General features: G+C 45.9%; 1 protein-coding gene across 1 annotated transcript; it reads right to left on the bottom strand.

Moving 5' to 3' along the window:
- Window positions 1-1,845: 1,845 nt before the first annotated feature.
- On the bottom strand, window positions 1,846-23,168 carry LOC311119953 (microtubule-associated protein 2-like; the record flags this gene model as incomplete). Its single annotated transcript, XM_084194596.1, has 14 exons — window positions 1,846-2,061; window positions 2,358-2,470; window positions 2,971-3,052; window positions 4,495-4,587; window positions 9,395-9,563; window positions 9,783-9,942; window positions 10,804-10,860; window positions 12,104-12,224; window positions 13,847-14,050; window positions 14,235-14,290; window positions 17,864-18,004; window positions 18,275-18,475; window positions 18,771-21,728; window positions 22,871-23,168. The coding sequence occupies 14 exons, from the start codon at window positions 23,166-23,168 to the stop codon at window positions 1,846-1,848; spliced, it is 4,869 nt and encodes a 1,622-aa protein (XP_084050722.1).
- Between the last annotated feature and the right edge of the window lie 36 nt (window positions 23,169-23,204).

Genomic DNA, 23,204 nt, shown 5'->3' with positions numbered 1-23,204 from the left:
ACAGCTGCTCGTCAAACATCTCATTCCAAAATCATGGGCATTAATATGGAGTTGGTCCCCCATTTGCTGCTATAACAGCCTCCACTCTTCTGGGAAGGCTTTCCACTAGATGTTGGTACATTGCTGCGGGGACTTGCTTCCATTCAGCCACAAGAGCATTAGTGAGGTCGGGCACTGATGTTGGGCGATTAGGCCTGGCTTGTAGTCGGAGTTTAAATTCATCCCAAAGGTGATCGATGGGGTTGAGGTCAGGGCTCTGTGCAGACCAGTCAAGTTCTTCCACACCGATCTCAACAAACCATTTCTGTACGGACCTCGCTTTGTGCACGGGGGCATTGTCATGCTGAAACAGGAAAGGGCCTTCCCCAAACTGTTGCCACAAAGTTGGAAGCACAGAATTGTCTAGAATGTCATTGTATGCTGTAGTGTTAAGATGTATCTTCACTGGAACTAAGGGGCCTAGCCTGAACCATGAAAAACAGCCCTAGACCATTATTCCTCCTCCACCAAACTTTACAGTTGGCACTATGCATTGGGGCAGGTAGCGTACTCCTGGCATCTGCCAAACCTAGATTCTTCCGTTGGACTGCCAGATGGTGAAGCGTGATTCATCAGTCCAGAGAACGCGTTTCCACTGCTCCAGAGTCCAATGGCGGCGAGCTTTACACCACTCCAGCCGACACTTGGCATTGCGCATGGTGATCTTAGACTTGTGTGCGGCTGCTCGGCCATGGAAACCCATTTCATGAAGCTCCCGACAAACAGTTATTGTGCTGACGTTGCTCCCAGAGGCAGTTTGGAACTCGATAGTGAGTGTTGCAACCGAGGAAAGACGATTTTTACGCGCTACGCGCTTCAGCACTAGGTGGTCCCGTTCTGTGAGCTTGTGTGGTCTACCACTTTGCGGCTGAGCCGTTGTTGCTCCTAGATGTTTCCACTTCACAATAACAACACTTACAGTTGACCGGGGCAGCTCTCGCAGGGCAGAAATGTGACAAACTGACTTGTTGGAAAGGTGGCATCCTATGACGGTGCCACATTGAAAGTCACTAAGCTCTTCAGTATGGGCCATTCTACTGCCAATGTTTGTCTATGGAGATTGCATGGCTGTGTGCTCCATTTTATACACCTGTCAGCAACGGGTGTGGCTGAAATAGCCGAATCCACTAACTTGAAGGGGTGTCCACATACTTTTGTATTATAGTGTACATTTAAACTCAATCACATACACTGATTGTACAAAACATTAGGAACATTTGTATATATAGTGTATGTCGGAAATGAAACCAGGCTGGGCCGCGTAATATCTTAGGCCAAATGGAATGTCGTTGAGATCATTGCCACACAATAAGAATCACTGTAAAGTCTTAGATAACGGATGATACCCTATCAACATTATCACTGCACCTGTTTCAGTGCCTTAGCTAGCTAGCACACTGGCCATCTACAGTACTGTCCCAAAGAAAGTTCAACATGGAATGAAAAGAAGCCAAAAGAACAACACAACACACCCTAGCAGAGCTGAGCACATCCCTTAGAACAGAAAGAGGAAGAACAAACATCCTAGAGTCAGTCAAAATCCCCCTGGTGGTGGTAGTTTAAATATCATGTTTTTCTATGGAGGAGCGAGGGAGGGGGAGTGGAATGATGGAAGATGGACTCTGATACTCTGATCACAGTCGTCTGGTTTCTAATCTTGGGTGACGATGGTGAAGGGTTGTTGCAGTGGAGGGCCGACGGAGTAATGTTGAAGGGGGTTGTTAAGACCAGGGGGTCTAAGGAATCCAGGAGGTCCAGGGGGTATGAAGGACCAGGAACCAGGGCGTGATGGAGGAGGCAAGGGGCTCATAAGCCTTGCTTGGCCAGGGCCATGGTGACGTCCTGGGCCAGTGTGGACAGCTGGGGGGAGTCCAGGAGGTTGAGGCTGCCAGTGGACGACACGTTGCTGAGACGGTGGGGGGATGTGCCCCCCGTGCCGCCTGGGGACAGGGTGATCACGTCTGCCCCGTGGTCCACGCGCGCCTTGGCTGTGTCACGGAACGTCAGCTTGTGGCTCTCGATCTGAGAGAGAGAGCGAGAGAGAGGAGAGGGTTAACCATGGTCCATGTGGGAATCAAACCCACAACCTTGCTGTTGCCAGCACCATGCTCTAACCCATTAAGCCATCTGTAAACCTGGGTCGTGTCCATTAGAGCACGCAACTGAACATGTTTTAAAACATTTTGCAATGGAAAACGAAAATGAGAGTTTCTTATTGGATAAGTCCAGGTAGTCCCTCCCTGTTTCAGTCCATTTTCTTCTGTTTGGTGCCTAATGAACATGATCCTGTACTGTCCTTTTACTGTAGACTGTCTCACCATGATTTGTCCTCCCCCGGGGGTGTGACTGGCGTTGGCCAGTGACCCCACTTTGGCCTCGGCCTTGTCCTTGAAGTCCAGCTTCACACTCTCAATACGCACGTTACCACCCCCTGTATGAGAAGAAGAGAGGAGGAGAGAGGAGGAGAGAGGAGAAGAGAGGAGAAGAGAGGAGGAGAGAGGAGAAGAGAGAAGAGAGGAGGAGAGAGGAGAAGAGAGGAGGAGAGAGGAGAAGAAAAGAGGAGAGAGGAGAAGAGAGAATGAGAGAGGAGAAGAGAGGAGGAGAGAGGAGGAGAGAGGAGAAGAGAGGAGGAGAGAGGAGAAGAGAGAAGAGGAGACGAGAAGTAAAGGATATGAATGAATCAATACTCATATAAACAGAAGCAATAGTTGAACTACACAGGACAAAATGCCTGTAGAAAATGGGATTAATATTCCATTGCTAATTAAACTACAGTTAGTGACTTGTCTGAGGTACAGCATAACAATTTAATGTATGAAAATGTAAGGAGAAATGTAATGTTCTATGCCCTGTTCATCCAAAAGATAGGAATAATCTCTCTATTAGATAATCACCCAATATTAATGAATCAAGTAAAAAAGTGCTGATTACCTGGCCGGTGACGGATGTTGGACATTGATCCACATTTGGAGGTGATGTGGCTCAGGTCTATCTTCTTGGTGGTGATGTGGACCTGTGAGAGGCGCACACATACACTGTCTTATGCTGCACTGTGTGCTAACTGAAGGAAGAGACTGTCACATTTTAGATCTGAAGGGCTGTAGGACCACACCTTGAAATGCTGCGAAATGTACCATACTTTACGGTATCCTATTTATCATCAATGAAAGATTATTAATAAAAAATGCATACACTTAAGGAAGAACAGAGAGTAGCACCCAACAGATTAACGATTGTGGTCCTCTGTAGCTCAACTGGTAGAGCACGGCGCTTGTAACGCCAAGGTAGTGGGTTCGATCCCCGGGACCACCCACACACAAAAATGTATGCACGCATGACTGTAAGTCGCTTTGGATAAAAGCGTCTGCTAAATGGCATATTAATATTAATTAATTAATTATTAATTAATATTAACGACATAATCAATCTGTGAAACAAACTGCCTGAGGAATACCGATCACTACATCACCACTGTAAACCACCTCATTAAATAGAGACAGTTGGAAGAGACCAGGATATGATTATTGATTATGGATTTTCTCCTCATAGGAACGTTTTAGAGTAAAATGAGTAGATAGTCAACAAGTTGTCAAACTAAATCTGAATAAAGTCACAATTTACAAATCTGTGGATAAAGAAAGTGAAACAATCCCCCAACACGTGACAGACAACATCACACAAGACGAAACTGACATCACACAAGATGACACTGACATCACACAAGACGACACTGACATCACACAAGACGACACTGACATCACACAAGATGATAATGAACATCACACAAGACGACATTGACATCACACAAGACGACACTGACATCACACAAGACGACACTGACATCACACAAGACGACACTGACATCACACAAGACGACACTGACATCACACAAGACGACACTGACATCACACAAGACAAAACTGACATCACACAAGACAAAACTGACATCACACAATCAACTGAAACCAGCCAATCTACCACAATCAACCAATTAATCCAGCACATCAAAGCAGTCAGAGAACAGGAGTTTTAATTGATCTTTAGTGTTTATTTTTAGTCAGTCCCTGATGCTAGATGAACAATAGGTGAGTGGGCCAGGTGTCCTTTGAGTGACGTTTTTGGCTGGTGTGACTGGATACATACAGTTAAAAGACTATGTTAGGAGATTTTTTGATGACCCTGCATGCACAGACAGGGCACTGTACAGAAAACCACTATGAGGTTAGATTGCTGTGCTTTGTGCCAAGACTTAACTGAAAACTAAACTGAGTAATGAATATGATTAAAAAGCCAAATCGTCATGTCTTTATTAATCAAGACACAAAGCACAGCGATAGAAATCTCTGTCACAGTGATACCACGATTCACTACCATCCATGCTTATTGGTTAGTGAGTGAAAGTGAGGGAGGTTGGTTAGAGCAGGGTGTGTAAACACACTGTGTTGGGACACTCACGTTTCCCCCGGTGGGTGCGTACTGGATTTTGTCCAGGGAGCCACACTTAGACTGGACATGGCTAAAGTCCAGTTTAACACTTGGAATGAAGACCTGAGGACGACAGCATCCATACACTGTAATACTCTGACATTCATTCCTTTGTTTATTCGAATTTGTTAGTTCCGTGGTTTATTCGCTAGCTCGCCCATTCATTCATTCATTCATTCATTCATTCATTCATTCATTCATTCATTTACCTATTAATTCATCCATCCATCCATAAATTAATTAATCCATAAATTAATCCATAAATTAATTAATTCATTAATTAACCCATCCATTCGTTCATTCACATGGGACTCCAATGCCATAGTAGGAGGACATAGTTGGAGGACATAGCAGGAGGACATAGTTGGAGGACATAGTTGGAGGACATAGCAGGAGGACATAGCAGGAGGACATAGTTGGAGGACATAGCAGGAGGACATAGCAGGAGGACATAGTTGGAGGACATAGTAGGAGGACATAGTAGGATGACATAGTTGGAGGACATAGTAGGAGGACATAGTAGGAGGACATAGTTGGAGGACATAGTTGGAGGACATAGTTGGAGGACATAGCAGGAGGACATAGTAGGAGGACATAGTTGGAGGACATAGCAGGAGGACATAGTAGGAGGACATTGATATAATATAATAGGAACGTGGGATATCAAAACGTTAATGTCGTTGTGACGTCATTCTGCTCCTCAAATGTACCCTGTTTTGAAGAGAATGACCGTGGTACATGAAGCACACACTCAATACAGACTGACTAACAGATCAAATACAGACTGACTAACAGATCAAATACAGACTGACTAACAGATCAAATAGAGAAATCACACAGTAGCAATGAAACCAGAGGCAAGAAAAAGGACCGGGGAACCCGTCTGAAAGAAAGGCTTGAGAAAAAGCCAGATAAAAGAGAGGAAAATCAAGGTAGGAAAAGAGAGAAAGGAGAGAAAGCAAAGCAGTACAAACACTGCCTCCACAGGGAGAGTGACACTGCCTCCACAGGGAGAGTGACACTGCCTCCACAGGGAGAGTGACACTGCCTCCACAGGGAGAGTGACACTGCCTCCACAGGGAGAGTGACACTGCCTCCACAGGGAGAGTGACACTGCCTCCACAGGGAGAGTGCTTCAGATTATCCTTCGATCCACACTTTGATAAAACACGACTGAAGTTCACCTTCTGGTTTAAAATCTAAATCTTCTTCCCCCAGCTTCTTCCCCCAAGCCATAAGACTCCTGAACAGCTAATCAAATGGCTACCTGGACTATTTGCATTGTCGTCGTCCCCCCCCTCCACCCCATCTTTTTACACTGCTGCTACTCTCTGTTTATTATCTATGCACTTTACCTCTACCTACATGTACATATTACCTCAATTACCTCGACTAACCTGTGCCGCTGCACATTGACTCTGTACCGGTACCCCCTGTATATAACCTCAATACTGTTATTTTACTGCTGCTCTTTAATTATTTGTTATTTACATTTTTTACTTAACACTTATTTTTCTTAAAACTGCATTGTTGGTTAAGGGCTTGTAAGTAAGCATTTCACTGTAAGGTCTACACCGGTTGTATTCGGTGCATGTGACAAATAAATTGTGATTTGATTAGCTTAGAAAAAATCACAAACCAACAAAAGAACGCATATGCCTCTTTATAAAATGTGTGAATAGCTCAATGTGTAATTTTAGTTTTATCAATTTTATTGTCATTTAGCAGACACTTTTCCAGAGCGACTTACATGAGCAATTAAGGTTAAATGCCTTCCTCAAGGGCAAATCGACAGATTTTTCACCTAGTTGGCTCAGGGATACGAACCAGCAACCTTTGAGTTACTGTCCCAACGCTCTTAACCGCTAGGCTACCTGCCGCCCGGTACTTGCGTTTACATTAGTATGTACAGTATCTGTATATTGATATTTATTCGGAATGATAATCATATTATGTACATTGAGTGTACAAAACATTAAGAACAACATGACATAGACTGACCAGGTGAATCCAGGTGAAATCTACGATTCCTTATTGATGTCACTTGTTAAATCCACTTCAATCAGTGTAGATGAAGGGGAGGAGACAAGTTAAAGAAGGATTTTTAAGCCTTGAGACAATTGAGACATGGATTGTTTATGTGTGCCATTCAGACGGTGAATGGGCAAGACAAAACATTTAAGTGCCATTAAACGGGGTAGCAACACTGCTGGGTTTTTCACGCTCAACAGTTTCCCGTGTGTATCAAGAATGGTCCACCACCCAAAGGACATCCAGCCAACCTGACACAACTGTGGGAAGCATTGGAGTCAACATGGGCCAGCATCCCTGTGGAACGCTTTCGACAGCTTGTAGAGTCCATGCCCCGATGACTTGAGGCTGTTCTGAGGGCAGAACAGCCTCAACTCAATATTAGGAAGGTGTTCTTAATGTTTTGTACACTCAGTGTATATGTGACGGATGGTCATGCAGTGCTTAGTGTAATGGTTTCCGTAAAAAAACGAATCATTGTCTGAAATACAGGACTGGCAAGACCTATACCGTGTAGCGATCACAAGGGACGTGTCAACCATAAGACATGAGTCAATGAGTGAACACAAGCTGGTATGTCTCTGGAAAGGAGAACCCTGGCCTACAGACCTAGTCTTTCATCAACCAGACTCTGACCTGGATTCTCCTGTCACCTGAGGACACACACGTGTGTGCCAATTAAACGCAGACACACACACACAAGTGGGAATACACACAGTCAAACGCATACTTAAATACACACACACATGCACCAGTGCTTTGCACCTAATCTGTTTTGCCGATTCTAAAGCTGCTAAAACGCGACCATCTCTACAAGGTCAGTCAAGGTCAAAGAGCCAGAGTTTCTAAATATGGTTCCTAAATAGCTGTCTACAGCAAATACAAGTGGGTGGACTCATAGATGGGTTACAGATCACTACAAAATATTGCAGTGAAATCACAATACCAAAATAGAGATTTTCCATTGGAAGATAGAATGTTTTGGATTAATTATGAGATTAACCAATTATTCTGTGATTATTCTGTTTCATTACGTTTTCTAATCTTCACTGAGGCTGGGTGTTCTTGTCACGACTTCCTCCGAAGCTGCCTCCTCTCCTGGTTCGGGCAGGCTTCGGCGTTCGTCGCCACCGGCCTTCTAGCCACTGCCGCTCCTCATCTCATCATTCCATTTGTTTTGTCTTGTTTATTACACACACCTGGTTCATATCCCCTCATTAGTACGTGTATAAGTGTTCCCTCTGCCCCCTTGTCCTTGTGGGTGATTGTTTATTGTGAGGAGAGCGTAGCTCAGTTGAGCGCCGTGTATTCTGTATTGCCAGGGGATAATTTCCCTGTGTGCCTGTTTTGCGCACTGGACTGTTTGATGCATTTCTGCGTAAGTCTGCATTTCTGCGTAACTCTGTATTCCGGAATAAACTCTGTATTCTGTGATTTACCCTCCTGCGCCTGACTTCAAATCACCCATCACAGTTCTGTACTGAAGCCCTGAGCCTTCGTCCTGTCTGCAACACCAGACTTGAGCTCATTAAACTCAGCCCTGTCTTTCACTCCTCTCACAGAACAAAGGTCATTCAACATCATGGACGAAAACTAACCTCCATAGCCAATAGAGATTCTTCATTCATTATGAGAGGGCCTTGTGAAAGGTTTATATAACAGCAAATACTGTATGTCTGTTTTAGGCTCAGCTTGCTTGTTAAATATGTACACAGTGAGTGAGTGAGTGAGTGAGTGAGTGAGTGAGTGAGTGAGTGAGTGAGTGTTATCTGCTTGAGCTAAAGACCTCTCTGGCTAACGCCATCTGTCAGAGTAGGGAATGAGGAAGAAACTACCACAAGAACACAGCCACTGGTACTTGTGTGTAGGCTATTTCCCTGCCTTAATGTCACGTACATCCTGGTCTCAGATCTGTTTTTGCTGTATAGGCAACTCCCATTGTTGTCATGGTAAACAGGGCCGGACAAACTTATTTTTAAGAAAGCAGATTTTTTTTGGGGGGGGGGGAAACCATTTAACTTTTCAACACATTTTTGCCATGGTGCAGAGAGAAGCATTTGAAGTTTTATAATGCTATTCTACACATCTTGTCATGAGGCTGAGAGAACATTTAGCAGTTTTAAAGCTAATTACCTCCAATTCGACACATTTTGCCATTGCTTGTGACGTGCTAACTGGGGGGCCCCCGACCTCAAGGGGGCACCCAGCCCATTTGTTTTTTACTGTTCGGTAATCCTGGCCTGATTCCAAACGATGAAAGGAGTTGGTAAGACAGAACAAACAGATCTAGAACAAGGCTAGCTGTACACTTCCATGAAGCTGAAATGACTACAGACTGGGGTCTTTAGTTTATGGCTTCTGGTTCAAATCCACCTCTCCTTATCATGCCAGAGGTCAAACAACCCTCAACCAATCAGACCAGAGGGCAAACAACTCTCAACCAATCGAACCAGAGGGTAAACAACCCTTGACCAATGAGAAGGTGAGGGTAAACATTTGCTTTGGCAGAGATGGAGATACAGCACATACAGGGAGTGGGAGACTGAGAATGTGGGCGGGCTGGTGCAACGTAGAAGGACTAGAGACAGATGCTTCATGATGAAGAGGAGAGAAATGAGGAGAGGAGAGGAGAGTGGTGGTTAGAGGACAGTCAGCAGAGAGAGGGAGGCAGCCACTGTAGAACAGAGAAAGAGAGAGGTGGGGGGAGAAGAGAGAGAGAGAGCGAGAGAGAAAGAGAGAAAGAGAAACAGACAGAGAGACCGCAAGAGAGCCAAGACTGGTGACCACAGTGGTATTCAACACAGGCCATATCCCCTATGCTGAGTGGTTTCCATCTCACCTGTCCACCTTTGGGCTGGTACTTCATGTTGTCTGTGGAGCCGATCTTGGACTTGATGTTCTTCAGGTCGGGCAGGGGCTGGTTGAGGACGCGCAGCTGCTTGGGAGTGGTGGAGGGTGACTTGGGCGGCGTGCGGATCACAGCAAACTTCTTCTCCTGAGTGAGGAGGCTGAATAGAACAACAGAACAACTATATTGTCTACTTTCTTGCAGAGAAATGTCATTTTGTTATGTCATATGTCATTTTGCTTACAAACCCAAATCCCTGAGACACACACACGTATGCAAGCATGCAAGCACACACACACAAGCTTTCATGGTCTATGTGGGATTCGAACCGGTGACCCTCTGGTTGCTGGCCGACTTCTCTAACGTCTAGACTACCAACCTGAGAGACTTGGGTGTGTGGCTGCCGGGGGTGCGACTCCCAGGGGTGCGGCAGGAGTAGCTGGGTGGGGTGCCTGGGGTGACCGCTGTGGAGCCGGGGGTGTGGGGGGTGGAGGCTCCGCTCCGGGCCGAACGGGAACGAGCCGACGAGTTTGTGCCGGCTGGGTGGGAAACAGAGAGGTAACAGAGGTCAGGGAGGAACTGTGACAGAGACAGAGAGACAGAGAGACAGGAGACAGAGAGACAGAGAGAGAGAGAGAGAGAGAGAGAGAGAGAGAGAGAGAGAGAGAGAGAGAGAGAGAGAGAGAGAGAGAGAAACAGGGAGAGGACAGCTTTGTCTCCTGAATGGACTCATGTCTGATGAGCAGCGTAATGACACACAACTTCAACTTGATGGCAAACACTACCTTGACAAACAAGACCTTGACACCAAGTAGCTGAGACGGAATAAAACTAAAACAGAACACAATGAAGCAGGCTGGCAAAATAACCCAATAACTATACAGCATGAATGATTGTGATGCATTTGCTAGCAGCTAGGACATAATACATAATACTTTTACATAATACTTTTACAGACTTCCTCAATAAGACAAAACAAAATGGCTGATTGATAAACATGCAGACAGAGCTCGCGTTCCCCTGCTTAGACGTTGCATGTATCAACCAATGGCTGCGTGCCACATCATTGACTTTGCCGTTGGGCACCAGACTGCTATAAGATATGATGTGGTTAACTGATAAGTAAAATACCTTTGATCTGGCATGCATCAGCAACGTCTTAGCAGGCGAACAGGACCAAAGCTAGTGAGAGACAGCCAGGGCGTGGTGTGGATGACAGAGTGAATCTATCAAAGCTAGTGAGAGACAGCCAGGGCGTGGTGTGGATGACAGAGTGAATCTATCAAAGCTAGTGAGAGACAGCCAGGGCGTGGTGTGGATGACAGAGTGAATCTATCAAAGCTAGTGAGAGACAGCCAGGGCGTGGTGTGGATGACAGAATGGATCTATCTGTGATCTACCTGCGATACTAGGGGACCTCCCAGACCTGTGCTCCCCTCTGGGCTCAGTTTGAATCGCTACAGGGAGAAGAGGGAGGAGTAGGAGGAGTTAGAGGAGAAAAGGAGGAGGAGTTAGAGGAGGAGGAGGAGAGGGAGGAGGAGGAGTTAGAGGATAAGAGGGGGAGGAGTTAGAGGATAAGAGGAGGAGGGGTTAGAGGATAAGAGGAGGAGTTAGATGATAAGAGGAGGAGGGGTTAGAGGAGGAGGAGGAGTTAGAGGAGAAGAGGAGAAGTTAGAGGAGAAGAGGAGGAGGAGTTAGAGGAGTGAAGGGGATAGAATAGTTGTTGAGTTAAGAGAGAAACAGTTGAGTTGAGGAGAGGATAGGATAGTTGTTGAGTTAAGAGAGAAACAGAGTTGAGTTGAGGAGAGGATAGTTGTTGAGTTAAGAGAGAAACAGAGTTGAGTTGAGGAGAGGATAGTTGTTGAGTTAAGAGAGAAACAGAGTTGAGTTGAGGAGAGGATAGTTGTTGAGTTAAGAGAGAAACAGAGTTGAGTTGAGGAGAGGATAGTTGTTGAGTTAAGAGAGAAACAGAGTTGAGTTAAGGAGAGGATAGTTGTTGAGTTAAGAGAGAAACATAGTTGAGTTGAGGAGAGGATAGTTGTTGAGTTAAGAGAGAAACAGAGTTGAGTTAAGGAGAGGATAGTTGTTGAGTTAAGAGAGAAACAGAGTTAAGGAGAGGATAGTTGTTGAGTTAAGAGAGAAACAGAGTTGAGTTGAGGAGAGGATAGTTGTTGAGTTAAGAGAGAAACAGAGTTGAGTAGAGGAGAGGATAGTTGTTGAGTTAAGAGAGAAACAGAGTTGAGTTAAGGAGAGGATAGTTGTTGAGTTAAGAGAGAAACAGAGTTGAGTTGAGGAGAGGATAGTTGTTGAGTTAAGAGAGAAACAGAGTTGAGTTAAGGAGAGGATAGTTGTTGAGTTAAGAGAGAAACAGAGTTGAGTTAAGGAGAGGATAGTTGTTGAGTTAAGAGAGAAACAGAGTTGAGTTGAGGAGAGTATTAGATAGCGGTCACAGAAAATATTGATTGTTGTTAGCTGTACGGGATATTTTCAAGACTTGTGAAAAGGGAAAGCACGTACTAAGAGAGGACAGGGTGTCTTTACACATAGTATCATCAACAGATTCAATAGCAAATGTGCTATACTGTTCTGTCTAATGCGTGGTTATTGGTGGTGAAATGTGATCATACTGGTTAATATGGCAGTATTTCATCTGTCTGAAGAAACAGCGTGTGGAGGTGTGTGGAGGGGAGGGTTACTTACAGGTGGGCCTGCGGGGTGCAGGGCTGGTGTTGTCCTGCTCTGCTGGGGGGGCACGGCGGGGCAGGGAGGAGGCAGGCCTGGGCAGAGAGGACCTCTTTTCTGGGCTCCGGTAGGTACCCTCCTGTCACACACAACATACAGTACATGTATGAGCACTTAACAGACACGGATACAAACACATGCCATAGATCTAACAACGACCTACCGACAACACTTGAATGCTGAGAACTAAATTAAACCGCTTGTAATACCCAATTGTGTGGTTGTGAGAATTAATGGACAAAAAACGAACAAACATCTCTGACATTACCAATATGGAATGAATTGCACCTATACAGACTGCATGATAAGGAAGGAGGGAGGGTACTGCTGTAAAGGGTGTGTACTGCACGATAAGGAAGGAGGGAGGGTACTGCTCTAAAGGGTGTGTACTGCATGATAAGGAAGAAGGGAGGGTACTGCTCTAAAGGGTGTGTACTGCACGATAAGGAAGAAGGGAGGGTACTGCTGTAAAGGGTGTGTACTGCACGATAAGGAAGAAGGGAGGGTACTGCTGTAAAGGGTGTGTACTGCACGATAAGGAAGGAGGGAGGGTACTGCTCTAAAGGGTGTGTACTGCACGATAAGGAAGGAGGGAGGGTACTGCTGTAAAGGGTGTGTACTGCACGATAAGGAAGGAGGGAGGGTACTGCTGTAAAGGGTGTGTACTGCACGATAAGGAAGGAGGGAGGGTACTGCTCTAAAGGGTGTGTACTGCACGATAAGGAAGAAGGGAGGGTACTGCTCTAAAGGGTGTGTACGGCACGATAAGGAAGGAGGGAGGGTACTGCTGTAAAGGGTGTGTACTGCACGATAAGGAAGGAGGGAGGGTACTGCTCTAAAGGGTGTGTACTACACGATAAGGAAGGAGGGATAGTACTGCTGTAAAGGGTGTGTACTGCACGACAAGGAAGGAGGGAGGGTACTGCTGTAAAGGGTGTGTACTGCACGATAAGGAAGGAGGGAGGGTACTGCTGTAAAGGGTGTGTACTGCACGATAAGGAAGGAGGGAGGGTACTGCTGTAAAGGGTGTGTACTGTATGATAAGGAAGGAGGGAGGGTACTGCTGTAAAGGGTGTGTACTGTATGATAAGGAAGGAGGGAGGGTACTGCTGTAAAGGGTGTGTACTGTATGATAAGGAAGGAGGGAGGGTACTGCTGTAAAGGGTGTGTACTGCACGATAAGGAAGGAGGGAGGGTACTGCTCTAAAGGGTGTGTACTGCATGATAAGGAAGAAGGGAGGGTACTGCTCTAAAGGGTGTGTACTGCACGATAAGGAAGAAGGGAGGGTACTGCTGTAAAGGGTGTGTACTGCACGATAAGGAAGAAGGGAGGGTACTGCTGTAAAGGGTGTGTACTGCACGATAAGGAAGGAGGGAGGGTACTGCTCTAAAGGGTGTGTACTGCACGATAAGGAAGGAGGGAGGGTACTGCTGTAAAGGGTGTGTACTGCACGATAAGGAAGAAGGGAGGGTACTGCTGTAAAGGGTGTGTACTGCACGATAAGGAAGGAGGGAGGGTACTGCTGTAAAGGGTGTGTACTGCACGATAAGGAAGGAGGGAGGGTACTGCTGTAAAGGGTGTGTACTGCACGATAAGGAAGGAGGGAGGGTACTGCTCTAAAGGGTGTGTACTGCACGATAAGGAAGGAGGGAGGGTACTGCTGTAAAGGGTGTGTCTTTTCCTTTGCCCCTCCTCCTTACCTTCTCTTCCCTCCGCCCCCGCCTCTGCAGTGAGGGGGAGGGGGAGTTTCTGCCCGAGCATGCGGAGGAGGGGCGTGGCCCGCATAACTCCGCCTCCACTAAGGGTTTGCGTTTAGTGTGGGAGCATGCAGAGTTGGGCCTGGGAGACAGGTCCTCTAGCCCCCTGGTTAGTCGATGGTTTTTTAAGGCAGTGCGTGTGAGGCTCTAGACGGTAGCCATGGCAACGCAGGTAGGATGAACGCATGGCATGCAGGACAGACAGAGAGATGGACAAATAATAGACAGAATGACAGACAGGAGATGAGCGATGGGAAAATAATGAAATACTAAGACAGGGATGTCAGTGACAACAGAATGTGACATCGGTATGTTATACATTATTACTTACAGAGGTCCTTTCCCGGGATTGGTGGGCCACATTAAGAGGCTGCCGGTCCTCCATGGCTGAGGAGAGAGAGAGAGAGAGAGAGAGAGAGAGAGAGAGAGAGAGAGAGAGAGAGAGAGAGAGACAGAGAGAGAGAGAGAGAGGGAGGAGAGAGAGAGAGAGAGAGAGGGAAGAGAGAGGGAGGAGAGAGAGAGAGAGAGAGAGAGAGAGAGAGAGAGAAAGAGAGAGAGAGAATCAACTGTCAGAGCTAGGCCAGCAGAGGGCGATATCAGCCAACAGAAACGCACAGCGGCCGCAATGAGTTGAGCGAATGCAGCAGATGCCAGATACCAGAGAACAGAGTACAACCCATAAATAATCTCAAACACTCGAACACACACACAGTCCACACACACAGCCAGTGCAATCTATCTTTAACCACTGAAGCAGAAAACCTCCTAATACAGAACTGATGCATTCTTATTGCAAATCTTGAAGGAAGCATTTCTGTCAGGCTCATTTGTTCCTGACCAAATTCACCCATATTTCAGTTCACACAGCAGCACCCCAGTCAGACACCTGCCAATCACTTCCACCAAACAGAAGAGCAAGGTATAGTACTGTGGCTCAATACAAAACCATCCAAGCTAGCACATTGGTTCCTTGGAAGTTGTGGGAACGTACATTTTTGGTTTCCCATTGGTTCTGGGAAAGAAGCCATAAGTATTCTGACTGGTAAAACTGAGCGTTTTTTAATGTTCAGAGAACGGAAGTGAACATTTTGCCTGTTCTGGGAACGTACATTTTAAAAACGAAAGTTTTCCTGAGAGGTTGTATTTACGCTCTGAGAATGAAAACTATAGGTTATTTGGAGGTTTTTTAATAATTTCCTTAAAACTTTCACTGAATGTTTTAATAGGCTTTTAATAACACTGCTAGCTTAGTTTGGGTTAACTTTTTGGAACTCCAAGCACATATAGAAATTAATTTCCTTTGGCATTAATCATGCAAACACCTTTATTGTGACATTGAATCAGTGAGATTTGAACCTATGATCTTCTGTTCTCTATCCATGGAATTAGTCCACTGCGCCACCAGGATGTAGCTAGCATGCCATGTTTTGTTTTACTCATAGCTGGTAATTTTAGTCTATTCAAACAGACCCCATTACAAAGGAAAGAAGCACTCATTAACCTCAGGTGTGGCAAATTAGTGGGCGCGGCCAACACACCTGAACACACAAAACAAGATAGAGGATAGAGAGAGTTTTATTGATGCTGAGAACGGAATGCATATGTTTTAAAATAACATTCTTTGATCTCTAAAGTTGTCGTGTGGTTTTTATGGAATGTTTTCTTAACATTTTCTGAACAATTTTAGAACATGACTTTAAATAGAACCATGAGTAAACCTGTAGGAAACGTTATGCTGAAGTACTGAAATTCCCACATACAGTGGGGAAAAAAAGTATTTAGTCAGCCACCAATTGTGCAAGTTCTCCCACTTAAAAAGATGAGAGAGGCCTGTAATTTTCATCATAGGTACATGTCAACTATAACAGACAAAATGAGAAAAAAAATCCAGAAAATCACATTGTAGAATTTTTAATGAATTTATTTGCAAATTATGGTGGAAAATAAGTATTTGGTCAATAACAAAAGTTTCTCAATACTTTGTTATATACCCTTTGTTGGCAATGACACAGGTCAAACGTTTTCTGTAAGTCTTCACAAGGTTTTCACACACTGTTGCTGGTATTTTGGCCCATTCCTCCATGCAGATCTCCTCTAGAGCAGTGGTGTTTTGGGGCTGTCGCTGGGCAACACAGACTTTCAACTCCCTCCAAAGATTTTCTATGGGGTTGAGATCTGGAGACTGGCTAGGCCACTCCAGGACCTTGAAATGCTTCTTACGAAGCCACTCCTTCGTTGCCCGGGCGGTGTGTTTGGGATCATTGTCATGCTGAAAGACCCAGCCACGTTTCATCTTCAATGCCCTTGCTGATGGAAGGAGGTTTTCACTCAAAATCTCACGATACATGGCCCCATTCATTCTTTCCTTTACACGGATCAGTCGTCCTGGTCCCTTTGCAGAAAAACAGCCCCAAAGCATGATGTTTCCACCCCCATGCTTCACAGTAGGTATGGTGTTCTTAGGATGCAACTCAGCATTCTTTGTCCTCCAAACACGACGAGTTGAGTTTTTACCAAAAAGTTCTATTTTGGTTTCATCTGACCATATGACATTCTCCCAATCCTCTTCTGGATCATCCAAATGCACTCTAGCAAACTTCAGACGGACCTGGACATGTACTGGCTTAAGCAGGGGGACATGTCTGGAACTGCAGGATTTGAGTCCCTGGCGGCGTAGTGTGTTACTGATGGTAGGCTTTGTTACTTTGGTCCCAGCTCTCTGCAGGTCATTCACTAGGTCCCCCCGTGTGGTTCTGGGATTTTTGCTCACCGTTCTTGTGATCATTTTGACCCCAAGGGGTGAGATCTTGCGTGGAGCCCCAGATCGAGGGAGATTATCAGTGGTCTTGTATGTATTCCATTTCCTAATAATTGCTCCCACAGTTGATTTCTTCAAACCAAGCTGCTTACCTATTGCAGATTCAGTCTTCCCAGCCTGGTGCAGGTCTACAATTTTGTTTCTGGTGTCCTTTGACAGCTCTTTGGTCTTGGCCATAGTGGAGTTTGGAGTGTGACTGTTTGAGGTTGTGGACAGGTGTCTTTTATACTGATAACAAGTTCAAACAGGTGCCATTAATACAGGTAACGAGTGGAGGACAGAGGAGCCTATTAAAGAAGAAGTTACAGGTCTGAGAGAGCCAGAAATCTTGCTTGTTTGTAGGTGACCAAATACTTATTTTCCACCATAATTTACAAATAAATTCATTAAAAATCCTACAATGTGATTTTCTGGATTTTTTTTCCTCATTTTGTCTGTCATAGTTGACGTGTACCTATTATGAAAATTACAGGCCTCTCTCATCTTTTTAAGTGTGAGAACTTGCACAATTGGTGGCTGACTAAATACTTTCTTTCCGCACTGTAGGAATGTTATTTCTTAATGTTCTCTGAACTATTTAAAAACATTCCCAATGTCAAACCAGTTAGAGAACGTTCCTAGAACATTACCTACATTGAAATGAAATGTAACCATGTTTGAACTTTTAGGAAACGTTCTGTTAAAGTAATGCAATACCAAGAAAATAACGTTTTTTTTTTGTCAAATTCCTTAAATGTGCTGAGAATGTTCCAAAGCCAAGCAACTATCCTGCACCATTCCCAGAACTTTGAGGGAAGGTTGTATGCTCTCACCAAGCTCTAAGAAACATATGGTTTTCAGAACGTTATGTGCTAGCTGGGATAGTAGCACATGGTCCTCACAAAGCACAACCATAGTAGCACATTGTCCTCACAAAGCACAACCACTCCCCAAACATGGAGCTTACAGCTTGGATGAGCATAATGCAACATGATCTCATGATTCTCAAAAACAAAACATAATGACCAATACAGTAATAAAATGGGAGAAGAAAAACTATGAACAACAGAGAAACATCTAGAGATGGGTCTGCAGTGCACATGATGTTTTTGGCCAGCTACATTGCATCGGTTTCGCTGTTGTGAGGACGGTAGGTAGGTCACCTGGTGGCTTGCATCTAGCAGAGCCGTGGTGCGAAGCAGGTCTAGATTGTCTGAATGTAGCAGCTTTGACTACACTCCTCCGAGTGGGAGAGTGACTCTGGAGGACTGATACCTTACACTGTTCAGTTCTCTTCGTCCCCGCTAGCAGAGAGGGAAGACAGGGTTAACAACAGGAAGGAAGTGGACATCTGTTATAGCATGGTACAATTCCCATTTAACCAACACACAGTATGGGTCTCAAGAACTTGAAGAGGTGATAACATTGTCATTTACAAATTGTGTAATAAAACTAAACCAAATCCCTCCCAGTTTAAAAGACTTCCATGACAGAAGTGATGTTCAGTAGTACCACAGATATATCCAGTAAATAACAGAACAACATTGACAATCTAACATTCTAGAACTAGAAACCTTTCTTCTTCTTCTCCTCCTCCTTCGGACGACGACTGATGGGCACTCTGCGGGTGGGTTTGCGCTCGGGGGTGGAGACGCGCCCCTGTCCTCTGCCGGGGGGTCGTTTATTAGAGGGTCTCTCTACCAGGGGAGTCTTGACAGGACTCTGTGTTTTGGGCAGAGCTTCAATCTGCTCTGTCATTAGGCTTCTGTCATCATCTGTAGCATAGGGAGTGAGATAGGACAGGAGGGCTAAGCCCACATACACCGGGCCCATATGTCCTATGTTGCACATGATCTATATTGACTAGAATGGACCATCTGTGTATAAAGTACATTTGAAGATTTCCACGATATAGATTGTGTATTGTTGTTCATAGTCCAGTTAAGACGCTTGTTTGTTGTTGTTAATAACACTTAAATGTGTGAGTTACGCAATGGAGACAAAAAACATGTGAAGCTAATATTTTGCATTTGCATTTTAGTAATTGCATGCACGATTTGGGACTACTACCTTGAGAGTCCACCCAGCCACTGTCGGTGTCTAACATGGAGACATCCATGGTGGTCTCGTCGTGAGCGGTGGTCTCGTCGGTCTGGCTCTGCAGTACGTCTGAGGTCTCCGTCTCCTGCCCCACCTCACCGGACTCCTCCTCCTCCTGCAGCACCACCCCTTCTTTATCCTCCACTTCATTCTTCTCTTCCTCCTGTCCGTCGAGGGTTTGTGGCTGGTCGTTGTCAGAGCAGGCAGATAGATGAGAGATGTGATCGGCATAATCCCCTTCATCAATGGTTGGGGCAGTAGCATCACATGATTCGTCAGCCGCAGAAACAGTAATCTCCAAGTCTTTAGGATTTTCAACAGTCACCTCCTCTGCCCCATCCACCACCCTCACCTCTTCTGCCATCTCCTCCTGCTTCTCCACAGGGTGACTCTCCTGCTCTTTCTCCTTGAGCAGTACAGGAGGGCCTTCAACTTCCTCCAAGACTTCCTCAGCTACTTCTATATCGTCTTCCTCCTCTTCCTCAACCTGTGCCTGAGGTATGACTATAACTGGAGAACTTACAGAAACCCTTTTCTCTGGACTTTTCTCTTGTTGCTGCTCTGTGGCTTCCTCCACTTCCGCAGTGCTCACGTTAGAGGGTGTTGGTGATGTTTCTTCGGCTTTGGTCTTGCCCTCTTCTTTTGGAACGGCAGCCTCCACTGGTACTGTTGACGCCTCTGGTTCGCTTTCACGCTTCTTCTCCTGCGCATTGATGATCTCCACTAATGATTCTGGTGATGATGTCACGGGTCTTTCTTTCTTTTCTCTCTCTGGTCCTTGAACATCCTTTGGCTGTACGTCTTCAACAGCGTCCTGATGGTCTGGGTCTGAGTTCTCCTCCACTTTCTCCATCTCTGGCTTTTCATGACCAGTCTTCTGACTCTTCCCAATCCTTGCTGACGCCACCTCTGCTTTGACTTCCGCTGTGGTTTCCTCAGCTTTGGTTCCTTCCACAGTGGCAGCCTTTTTTGCTGGAGACTCAGGGGTCGCACGAAGCTTGGCGTCCTTCGCCTCAGTGCCGAAAGTAAATGCGAAGTCTGGTGGGATGGGGGACGCTTCTCTGGAGAGGTCCTGCTCCAACTCCACCTCAGGAATGGCTTGGGTTTTGATGTCCCCAGGAAGACCACTCTCAAGTCGGAACTCTGTCAGTTTGTCTTTGGATGGAGCCACAGGGATCCTCAGACGATCCGGTTTGACACCTGCCGTGACAGCTCTTTCAAGCACCAAAGTTGGCTTAACCGTTCCTCCAACCGAATCCTCTGCCTGGTTTGGTTTTTGCGGTGCCACCTTTTGCTCGCCCTCTTCCGCAATGGCTCCCAGTTCCTCGTCACTGTCCCCTTCGGTCACTGTGGGAAACCGTTGGTGTGGGGAGCCCACTGGGCTGTGCAGGTCGGCAGGCGAGGGCATGGGACCAGAGTACTCACTAAACACACAGTAACCACGCTCCTCCTGCTGGCTCTCTCCTCCATCCACCACCTTGGGCGTCTGCTGGTTCCCCAGTACCAGCTTGGCCAGAGAACTGCCCACCAGAGCAGCAGACGGACAGGCAGGGACCGACCTCCTTCTGTTATGCTGGTCCAGCTCCCTCTTCTCCAGGGTGGGTTTGGGATTAACACCGGCTAGGTCCAGCATCTCAGGAAGGTCATTGAATGGGTCGTTCAAATTAGTGTAGTGTTGCTTCATGGGTGAGAGTGACAACTTTGGAGAGCACGTTGTCTTGGAGGTGGTGGAGGTGGTGTCTTCAGGTGGATCTGTGGCGGCTTCAGTGGTAGGGACTGGGATAGCTATCTCTGGAGTCACAGGAAGGAACTGTCTCTCTAATGTTACTAATGGGGTGGTTACAGGAAGGTAGCCTGTGGTTTCGTCAAGGCTTCCGGAAGAGATCTCTGTAAGAGATGAGAGCTTTAACTGGTTTTGCTCTCCTGCTTGACCCATTGAGCCAATTGTAAAATTCAGGGAGAGACTTCTCTGTTCCAATGACAATTTGCCTGGTGACAGCCTAGTACACGCATCCTTCCTCTTAGGGAGATCCTCTAGTTTGTCCATGGCACTGTCACTCGTCAACGTTGTGCTGGATTCTGTCTGTTCTGGTGCTGAATGGCTTATTTTAATGTTTGAATCGGCCTCCAGAACCTTCTCTGAGGGCTTCTTCTGGCTGACAGCACTGAGCTCATAGTAACCCTCAGCATGTTCTCCTGGTTCTTCAGTATCCCTTTGTGTAGAGGTCTCAAAGTAGGCCGTCATACCTGACTCATCTTTTGAAGCAACTCCCGACTTATCTTCCGAACTCTGCTTGTCTTTTAGACCGTCTGGAGCGGATATGTGTGCCTTTGGGTTTTCTCCCTCACTGATATTACTTTGAGGAGTATCTTCAATCTTCTCAGTCTCAAATGACAATGGCCTGGCGGTCGATTGTCCTAGACTCAGCATTCTTTTCTCAGTTTTCTCCGATTTGATCTCTTTCTCCTCACGGACGCTTTCAAAGTTTGCTGACTTACTGGGTGTAACATAATCATCATTTTCCTCCTCTTCCTCAATGTAATCTTTCAGGGGCTCATATACAACTGAAAGAGGAACTGAGTCGAGCTCTTCAACCGAGGGCTGTTTCTCAGCCGTGGTCTTGGGCTCCGGGATGTATTCTATCTCAGGAACCACACTAGTGGTACTTCCAGTCCCTTGACCCTTTTCTGGTTCCACTAAAGGCTGAACTGTCTTCTCGGGTTCTGTGGGGGTAGGATCTGTTAAAGATTTGTTTTGGGGGGAACCAGAGGAGGACTCAGTGATGGACACGGCGCTCTCTGCTCCCTCGGGTGTTTCTGTCTCTGCGGTGGCGGCCACCGGGCTCTGCGGTGGCAGTGCCCCCCGTGGGTGCTCCTCTGCCATGGCAGGATTGTCGGAACGAGGCTTCTCTGGGTTCACCGGCAGGTCTGGAAGTAAATCTGCAGTGGTCTGTGCTGCTGATGAGTTACACTAGCTCAGCTTTCTTTCTTTCTTTGCAGTTTCCACAAGCTACAGACAGCACAGACAAGCAAAGCACCTCTTCATATGGATAGCTGTCCATCAAGCAGAATGTACGGCACACAGCATTCTCTCTTTGGGCACTGGGACCATGATTGCAGCCCAGTGCAGTTCCATGACATTGGGATGGCGTGCAGGAACAGAATGACTGAATGAAGAGCATGACTTGAATGACATGGGATATTTAGAATTCATCTGAAATATTCAAGAAGATAGTGGCACTTTAAGTAAACTTGAATTACTGTGCTACCTCGTGCGAGGATAGCCTTTGTGGTGAATTAATTTAGGATACAATGAATGTAACATGTTTCATATTGACTATATATACAGAATATTTTATGATGTTGATTCTAACTACAAACTCAAATGAGTAAATGTTTAGGAAGATCTTATTAAAGGATGAAAATGTAGAAAACGAAGGTGAGTATAACTCAGTGTCAGGAGTGTCATAGAGATAGAATTGAGGTAATTGGAAAACAGAGTTGTACCTAGTACTTCCTATATTACTGCGGGTTTACATTGACGTCAGATGAAATGACAGCAACATGAAACTGAATGCAAATAATACAGAGACACAATTGAACACAAACATTGTACCAAAGCCAAAAACAAAACCCCACGGGGAAAAAAACAGATTCACAATGAATCTTTACAATACACCTGACATTCAAAACATTTACCATCTCATTTGCAATGTAGCTGGCAAAAACACTTAGCAATGAGTTCAAAAGTGAACTGGGGGCCGCATAAAAAAATGTTCGATCATTGACGAAAGCACAAAATGAATTGGCTTCTTATGCAATAAGCACAAGACATCAATGTGCTGTTATGTGTTCACATTGTAGAAGCAGCAGAAGCAGCAGCTAAGAAACCAGTAGCACAACAAAGCTAGATCCACATCACAGCCTAGCCATCAAAACAGACGAGGAAATCATGCAACTTGGGAAACACAGACAAACAGTAAAAACATGCACGTGTGCACACGCCACACACACACACACACACACACACACACACACAGACAGACACACAAACACACACGCACACACACCTTCCTCTGATGGTTTATCCAACTCAGCCTGATGGCTTCTTCCCCCGTTGTGGACTTTATGAGTCTCGGCCTGCGGACAGGGCAAAGCCTGGGGCTCGCTTACAATATTAACCTGCTCTAAGAGCATGTCTGTGGGCTGCTGATCAGAATCCTCCCCCTGTTGACCTGGATGCTCCTCCTCAGGAGCTGCTTGGACTTGGGTAACCTCCTCCTCCTCCTCCTCAGGGGAAGTAGGGACAACCTCTAGTCTCTCCTCTTTGGGAAGGGGAAGACAGGGACAGGACAGGGACAGGGACATGGATAACACAGACAGGGCTTACTACACAATGGGATA

The sequence above is a fragment of the Coregonus lavaretus genome (assembly GCF_964263955.1).
Source record: "Coregonus lavaretus genome assembly, contig: HAP1_SCAFFOLD_4665, whole genome shotgun sequence".
NCBI lineage: Eukaryota > Metazoa > Chordata > Actinopteri > Salmoniformes > Salmonidae > Coregonus > Coregonus lavaretus.
The sequence above is the reverse complement of the archived record's forward strand: the minus strand, read 5'-3'. Positions and strand labels throughout refer to the sequence as shown.